The sequence below is a fragment of the Lemur catta genome, chromosome 19, assembly GCF_020740605.2.
Source record: "Lemur catta isolate mLemCat1 chromosome 19, mLemCat1.pri, whole genome shotgun sequence".
In the NCBI taxonomy this organism is placed as follows: domain Eukaryota; kingdom Metazoa; phylum Chordata; class Mammalia; order Primates; family Lemuridae; genus Lemur; species Lemur catta.
The window spans coordinates 18,523,568-18,531,989 of record NC_059146.1 but is presented as its reverse complement, the minus strand read 5'-3'; the positions used below and the strand labels follow the sequence as shown (position 1 = coordinate 18,531,989).

Genomic DNA, 8,422 nt, shown 5'->3' with positions numbered 1-8,422 from the left:
TTTAGGAAGCAGCCAAGCCCCGCGCCCCCCCAACCGCACCCCACCGCTCCCCTCTCCCACCCGCCCCTGGCAGTTGGCTCCGCCGTTTCCCGCAGCCCCCGCGGTGCTTTGTTCCGGGACATTCGGCCGCGGCGTCCTTTCCCGCCGCCGTGGGCGGGAAACTACATTACCCAGAAGACTCTACCCAGCGGCAAAGACGCTGAGCCAATGACCGCTCGGAAAAGGGTCGTTTCCGCGTTTGGAGCCCAGGGTCGGGGCAGCGCTCAAGTGGCGGTCATTGTAGCCCCGCGCTGGTCCACGCCGCCAGAGCTGGGGGGCGCTTTGTTCGGCCAGAGGTACGAGGGCGGGAGGGCGCGGGAAAGAGTCCTCCCTGCTGCACTGCGGCTGATCTGACGGCTGGCGGCGGCGGCGGCGACGGTGACGGCGGTGCCCGGGTCCCCGCGAGGGTCGCCCGCAGCTCCTGACTCCGATTCGCCCACAGACCGATGGCGGCGGCCAAGCTGAGGGACCCAGCAAAGGTAAGTGCTGCGTCTTCTGGGCCTCACTCGCCTTCACCTCACCCAAATTCTAAAGCCCCAGTGAGGGGTACCTTGTCGGGTCTCTATACTCGGGATCCCCGTGTCCAGTACAGCGCGGCCTTGTGGGTGGGGTCCCTATTTTCAGAGTCAGCGTGATGAGGTCTGGGAGAGTGTGATGGGCAGAGGGACTGGCGTAATGTAAATCGTGGAGATTGAGTCAGGGGCATTCATGTTTGGAATGATAAAGTGAGTTTAACCTTAGTTCTCAGGACGCCGGGAGCCATGCAGGGTTGTGCACAGAAGGGGCACTTGGTCAGAGTTAAGCTTTTCAAAGTTTTCCAAAAGCTGCTCGGAGTTAGAACAGTCTAGAACGGGGTAACGTTGAAGCACGGGGAGATTGAGTCCTTGTGCAAGGTCCCACAGCTGCTGAGAGTTTGCAGCACTGAGGACTGGAACACTGAGGCTCAGAAATAATGCAGGCATCTCCAGGTCACCTGGCTGTGGCTTGGACAGGGGTACGGGGATGCCTTAATCCGTGGAGCCCTGCCATGGTCACTTGCCTCTCATGGCCTTCCTCTTTCCACAGGTTCCCAAGACTACAGAAGCACATATGGACCTCACAAAGGTGAATGGAGCATATCCCAGGCTTTCTCTGCTCCTGACCCCATCCTGTGGTTTTTTTCTTGGATCTCTTTTACCCCTCGTCTAGTCCTTGGGCCTAAGAACCTTTAACAAACCCCAACCCTGGGATTCTGATTCTAGGTTGGGGGTTATTTTTAGTAGTTCCTATTGCAGACAGATGATGGAATGAGGTATGAAAGGTCATCCTGTGCATAGTGCAAATGCCTGGAGGTGAGGCTGAGCTGGTTCAGGGAGATCTAGGTCTCCTTTCTTGTGGGAACTGGGCGCAACAGGACAGGATTCAGGCTTGGAATGGCTCTGAAAAATTGGCCATCTATTCTGTAGGTGATAGGAGCAGTGGGAGGTTTAGAGAAGAAGATGGAGGTTATCTGACACTGGTCTCATCAGGCTCCCTTTTAACCATAGTATAGAGGATACTCTGTGGGTTGTGAGGGAGGCAAGAAGAAAACCAGGGAGGAGGCTACTACAATAGTTTAGGTGAATGTTGTAGTGGCTGGACCAGTGTGGTGGCTGTGGAGTTGGAAGGAGCTGGATTCTGGATCAGTTTTTTAATTAGGGCTACCTGAATTTTCAAATTTTGGGGGAAAGAGAGAGAAAGGTAGTAGTCAAGCATTACTCCAGGCTTTTTAGGTTTAGCACTTGGAAGGATGGAAGCTTCATCAACTAGAATGTAAAGTTGGTAGTATGGTTAATTTTCACTGGGGATATCAGAAGTTTTGTTTTTAGCTGTTTTTTTAGTCTGAGATGTTTCAAGCACAGTTAAAGAGACATCAAGTGAGTAGCTGGGCACAAAGGTCTGGAATTCTGGAGAGTGGTTTAAGGTGGAGAAATCCAAAAGGTGGTGGGCAGTGTTTGACACAGGGTATAGTTAGGAGTGGGAGTCTTGGTCATGAAAGTAGTGCTGTTAACAGCCCAGGAACAGAAAGGTGGGAGCTATCGCTGGGTCTCTTGGCTGGACACCTGGGTAGAGGTAGGGAGCATCATAAACAATTGTGGGAGAGCAGTGGCCATGGGAAAGATGTAGGAAAGAGGATGATGTAGCAGGTGATCAATGTTTCCAATGCCTTAGGGATATAAGACAGACATGGAAACATAGGAATAATTGGTAGATGACACTGAGACCAGGTGTCATGGACTGTGTCCCTGCAAAATTCATATGTTTAAACCCTAATTCCAGTGTCATGGTATCTGAAAGTGGAATCTGTGGGAGGTAACTAGGTCATGAGGGTGGAGCCCTCATGAATGAGATTAGTGAGTGACCTTAAAGGAAGAGGCCAGAGAACTAACTAGTGCTCTTTCCCCCGTATGAGGATACAAGAAGTCAGTAGTGCGCAGTCTCAAAGAGAGCTCTACCAGAACCTGAGCATGCTGACACTCTGATCTTGTACTTCCAGCCTCCAGATCTGTGAGAAATAATTTTCTGTTGTTGATTAGCCACCCAGTTTATGGTATTTTGTTATAGCAACAAAAACTAAGACACCAGGACTAATGCTTATTCATCATGCCACAGGTTCACCAGGATGTTGCGTGTCCCCAGGGCTGGAGGGCAGTGAGAGGGGGAGGTGAGGGTTTCAGTAAAGCGAGCGGATAGGTTTAGGAGCACAAGTGTTCATCTGTATGAGTCACTGGGTCTGGGGTGGAGAGCCAGAGGCCACTGATTTTGAGTGGCAGTTAAGAGGTGAGAGAAAGGTTGTGACTGGTGAGAGGACATCAAGTGCAGCACAAAAGGGCCATGGGCTTAGGTGATTCTTGGTGGCTGAGGTTTCCGCAAGGAACAGAATCGGGCAGGGGAGCCTTCAGAGCAGGATGAGGGCTATCTCTGACAGTAGGAACCATCAGAGGTTTGGATAGCATTGAACTCTGTCTCAATTTGCCAAGCACTTTCTGCATGCCATGTGCTAAGGAACATGTAGGAAGACCAAGAAGATGCCTATGGTGTGGGTGCAGTTAGGTGGAGGTGGCTGTGAGAGTGAGACTGTGAGAGTGTGGTCCAAAGAGTGATGTGCACATGGAAAGGGAGTGTGAATTGATGGACTCAGGCTCCTGGCATTGAGGATATTAGGGTGAAAGCTGAACCCACATTTGGTTGTGTCCTCCACCATCTGGAGGACTCCTGGGGAACTGCCTGATAAGAGGGGATATGACCCTACATGCTAGGCCCAAAGTTTAGATGGTATTTCCCTGCCTACCTGCCAGTTGGTGCTGGGGGAGCACACAGTGATCACTGGGACCATGAGAGAGTGGTGTGCATCAGTGGCACCGGGGTCTGTATTTCCTCTAAGGAAGGCATGTGGGAAAGGGAGGGAGCAGGGGATGAATGAGTGCGTAGATGAACTTGATTGTGGAGTGACCTGTCTCTATCATGACAGGGCTATGTGACCTTTGAAGACGTCGCCATTTACTTCTCACAGGAAGAGTGGGAACTTCTTGATGAGGCTCAGAGGCTCTTGTACCTTGAAGTGATGCTGGAGAACTTTGCACTTGTAGCCTCACTGGGTAAGGCCCTTGCACCAACCCCAGCATCTTGGTCTCTGTCTGTCTTCTTTTCCCCGAGACAGCTCCACCCTTTCCATAGCCAGACCTTGGACTCTGTTGACTTAACCATTTACTTAGGATATGTGGTGTGGGTGCTAGCTGTGTGTATTGCCACAAGCCTCCTTCTCCATCAGCGGTCCTAACACCTGCTGCTGTAGGTGGTCTGGGAGGCAGGTATCTTGCAGTCAGCTGAATGGATCTCATCTTACTTGCCCTCTCCTGGCTGGGTGACTGTGTCCAGATTCATGATACCTTCTGTCCCAAGTTCCCCCACCTCTGCAAGCCTACATTTTCTTGTGGCTACCAGTGTCATGATTGCAGGCATTGTCATGGTCTGTACTTATGGGAACCATGGGCTGTTCTTACCCACTCTTCCTTTTAGGTTTTTAATTTTCTTTCCTGTGGGCTGTTACTTGCCGAGTTGCTCTGTGTCAGTGCTGACTAAACACATGTTCTGTCTTTACCATAGGACTTGATTCACACAGGTCCCATGAACTTAGACAATTTAGGCTATGGGGAGAAACCTGGTTCTTCATAGGGTGAACATGATTAGAAAGAAGGCCTGGGCAACTAGGGAAAGGCATGATATCTGGGCTGTTTTCAAATCATGTAAGGAACCTGCCCTGTGTTTACACTATTTGAGTGCACATACCGCTGGCCACACCTCATTCCTACATTTTCTTCCTCATACTTGATACTTTTCTGTCTTATCATTTTATCTGTGACATCTGTGATCTGGCTACCTCCACCTTTTTGGCCTCCATGTATCACCCGGTCCTCTGCAGTGTTTTCCAATATTGACACATAATGCCTCATAAAGTATGCACGTGATTATATAAACTTGAACATTCGCTATTCAGTTTCAATTGGATTGTCCTGGGCTTGGGCATAACCAACCTCTGCACAGCATGCAGGTGTCACCAAAAGATAGGCTCCTGCTGAAGACTATAGTGAATTTTAGGGATTTGGGGACTACTCAAGGAAAACTTTTGAGGCTATTGGTAGAGGAATGATTTGGAGACATTGCCTCTCCCTGTGCTCCATCCCCGCCTTATGTCCTTCATCTGGTGAGGCTTCTCCAATTCTGTGATCTTTAGAGGCCCAGTATTGCCAAGCAACCCCTTGCTCAACTTGCCCCCAGCTCCCTTATCCTCAGAACAAACCCATAGAATCATTCTTTTGGTGTGTGTGTAATGAGGCTTCCCACTCAGCATAGTCAACATCCATTTCATCAGCAATTCTCTGCTTTCAGATTGTGGGCATGGAACAAAGGATGAAGAGACACCTTCTGAACAGAATGTTTCTGTAGGAGTGTCACAGTCTAAGACAGGTATGTCCACTCAGAAGACTCACCCCTGTGAGATGTGTGTCCCCATCCTGAAAGATATTTTGCTTCTGGCTGATCTCCCTGGGCAGAAACCACACATGGTTGGAGCATGTACAAACCGTCACCACCAGAAGCATCATGTTGCAAAAAAGCCCTTAAAGAGGGACATGGACAAAGCCTCATATGCGAAGCACTGCCTACTCCATGTCTCAGGGAAGTCTTTCCCCAGTTGGGAGGTTGGGAAGGACCTCCCATCCATGTTGGAGCTTCTGAGGTCCCTGGCCTTTCCCAAAGGTGAGGAGCCCAGCAAAATCACTGAGTGTGGGAAAGACATTCACAGTCAAAAAAGTCACAACAAGTCGGGCAAATGTGGGAAAGCTTCCAGGCACAAACAGAGCTCTGTTCACCGCACAAGAGTCTACACTGGAAAAAAGCTTTATGAGTGTAGCAAATGTAGGAAAACCTTCCGTGGCAAGTACTCACTTGTTCAGCACCAGAGAGTCCATACAGGAGAAAGGCCTTGGGAGTGCAGCGAATGTGGTAAATTCTTTAGCCAGACCTCCCACCTCAATGATCACCGGAGAATCCACACTGGAGAAAGACCTTATGAGTGCAGTGAATGTGGAAAATTCTTTAGACAAAACTCCAGCCTTGTTGACCATCAGAAAATTCACACTGGAGCAAGGCCTTATGAGTGTAGCCAGTGTGGTAAATCCTTTAGCCAAAAAGCTACCCTTGTTAAACACCAAAGAGTTCACACTGGAGAAAGGCCTTATAAGTGTGGTGAATGTGGGAATTCCTTTAGTCAAAGTGCCATTCTTAATCAACACCGAAGAATCCACACTGGAGCAAAGCCTTATGAGTGTGGCCAATGTGGGAAATCCTTTAGCCAAAAAGCTACCCTCATTAAACACCAGAGAGTTCACACTGGAGAAAGGCCTTACAAGTGTGGTGAATGTGGGAAATCTTTTAGTCAGAGTTCCATCCTTATCCAACACCGGAGAATTCATACTGGAGCAAGGCCTTATGAGTGTGGCCAATGTGGAAAGTCCTTTAGCCAAAAGTCTGGCCTCATTCAACACCAGGTGGTTCACACTGGAGAAAGGCCTTATGAGTGTGATAAATGTGGGAATTCCTTTAGCCAGTGCTCCAGCTTGATTCACCACCAAAAATGTCACAACATGTAGAGGGCTCATCAGTGTAGCAAATGTAGAAAAGCCTTTAACTCAAAGTCTAACATTGTTTAGCTCCTGAAACTCCACACTTGTAAAAGGCTTTAGACCTGCAGGGAATGTGCTGTCTCTTTAGTATTACAGCACTACAGAGCCTTTGTGTGGGAGCCGTCTGCCTGAAGTTGAACCTCATATTTCCAAACTTTCATAGGGGTGAGGTTCCCCATGAGGTTCAGGTGTGTGTGAGGCTCACAGGAGGTGTTCTGCTTGTTCTAAACTGCCTGAGGCCCTTGCCACAGTTAAATCACTGTCAGTTTCTCTGGTAGAAGCCATCTCCCCTCTACCACCTTGCACAGTGGACAATGGTCACCCCGACATGCTAAGGCATGGCAAGCTTCTGTGCTCATTCCCCAGAGGAAATCTTGAGCAGTCTGAGCCTTTAGGAGGAATCCATTCTTTTTTCGGGCTGATTAAAGCCTACATCTTACCTAGTCTTGGCCAGTTGGATATAGCCTAGGTTCTGCTAGAGGCTAATGTGGAAGGCTTCCCTTCATGGAAATTCTTGATCTCACGTGACATTTGGTTATTCTTCCAGCCTCGGAGTCACCACCTGGTAACTGGCTGCCTCACATTGCTCTGGTTTGTGTGCTAATAAAGGCCTTATTGTTAAATCTACCTATAATCTTGGGGGTTTGTTTACTGTATGGAGTGGGTGGAAAAGAGGTTCTGTATGAAGGAATGGGCAGCTTTTGTGGGCATCTCAATTTTGTGTGCCTCTGTAGGAAAAGTAAAATGATGGTAGTTCTTGTTCTGGTTTTGGTCCAATTTGCTTTGCTGCCCAAGATCTCCTAGGACAAAATGTAAGGATTCTGTTGACCTAATTTGTGGCTTGGTTCCTCATACTTTCTGTGAAACTAGAGGTCATCCTAGGAGAGGTCAGTTATGACAAGTTCCTGTGCAGGTGAGAGTAGGATGAAATTGTTTCGTTGTTCCCAGAGGATGTGATATAATGCCAACACTGTCGAGAAGCTTGTCACAAGGTTATTCAAGGAGATGTGCCCTGATATCAGTCATTCTGTAGGCTGATGTCACTCAGAAAACAATGAGTCAGGTGTGAGCCAATATTTGGTACAAATACTGGGTGTGGAGGAGCCTGCAGCAAACCGGATGGAATGTACATCTCATAAAAGTGCATTCCCAAATCTTCCACTGACTGGCTGTGAGTAGTCCAGGACCTAGAAATCTGTGTCCAGCAGCTGAGGTCATTGTCAGCTAAAATAATGTAAAGGTTTTGTGGATTCTTGACTTTCTGGGTTGTTCACCTCAAGTCCATTGCTGTAGAGGCAGGAAAATGAGGATAGAGATAATGGAGATTCTATAGGTTAGGGATGTAGCTTTTGTGATTCTACCGATGTTGCTATTGTCTCAAATTGCAACAGCCTTCATTGCCAATATTTCTGCACTGATGGATGCAGAGTTGCCATTCTTTAGAAATGAGGAAAGAAATAAGGCAACCAACATGGGGATGCCAAGGCTTCTGGTTTCCCAAAAGTGAGAGATCAGATATTTTGAACCATGTTTTACAAACATTCTTGATATATAAGTAACATGCAACCGTTTATATGTATTTATGGCATATAATTTAAGAGTTTTGTCATTTAAACTCATGAAATCATCATAATCATGATCATAAACATATCCATGATTCACCTTGTGCCCTTTTGTAAACTCTGCCTGTACTCCCCCAGACTGCAAGCATCCAGTGATTTGCTTTCATTCAGAAGAGAATAATTTGTGTTTTTCTAGAATTTTATCTGAATGGAATCATAGAATGTTTACTCCTTTTTTTTCCTGATGTTTTTAGCACTGCATAATTATTTTGAGATTCATAAATATTGCTTAGGTGAATAGTTCATTCTTTTTATTGCTGAATAGTATTCTATTCTGTGGATATCTCATAATTTGTTTATCTGTTCATTTCTTAATGGGCAGTTGGGTTGTTTCCAGTTTGGGGCTGTTACAAATAATGCTACTATGAACATAGGCATAGAATTACTAATATGCATATATATGTTTTATTTCTGCTGTGCCAATACTACAGTATATGTGAACTGCCAAACTGTGATCTAAACTGTACCTGTTTGCATTCCCACCAACAGTATGTGAGCCTTCTTGTTTCTCTACATTCTTTCCAATACTTAGTGTTGTCAGTCTTTTTAATTTTAGTT

The 8,422-nt window shown here is 47.2% G+C and overlaps 1 protein-coding gene across 1 annotated transcript; it reads left to right on the top strand.

Moving 5' to 3' along the window:
* The first annotated feature begins 249 nt into the window (after positions 1-249).
* On the top strand, positions 250-8,051 carry LOC123624563 (zinc finger protein interacting with ribonucleoprotein K). The gene is made up of 4 exons (XM_045532490.1): positions 250-518; positions 1,105-1,143; positions 3,530-3,656; positions 4,948-8,051. Exons 1-4 carry the CDS (start codon positions 486-488, stop codon positions 6,207-6,209), a joined length of 1,461 nt encoding a protein of 486 aa, XP_045388446.1. The 5' UTR covers positions 250-485; the 3' UTR covers positions 6,210-8,051.
* Positions 8,052-8,422: the final 371 nt, after the last annotated feature.

Coding starts and splice junctions, on each gene's coding strand:
- LOC123624563 (XM_045532490.1), top strand. CDS start 486: ATGGCGGCGGCCAAGCTGAGGGACCCAGCAAAG. Junction 519..1,104: donor AGCTGAGGGACCCAGCAAAG/GTAAGTGCTGCG, acceptor CTCTTTCCACAG/GTTCCCAAGACTACAGAAGC. Junction 3,657..4,947: donor TGCACTTGTAGCCTCACTGG/GTAAGGCCCTTG, acceptor CTCTGCTTTCAG/ATTGTGGGCATGGAACAAAG.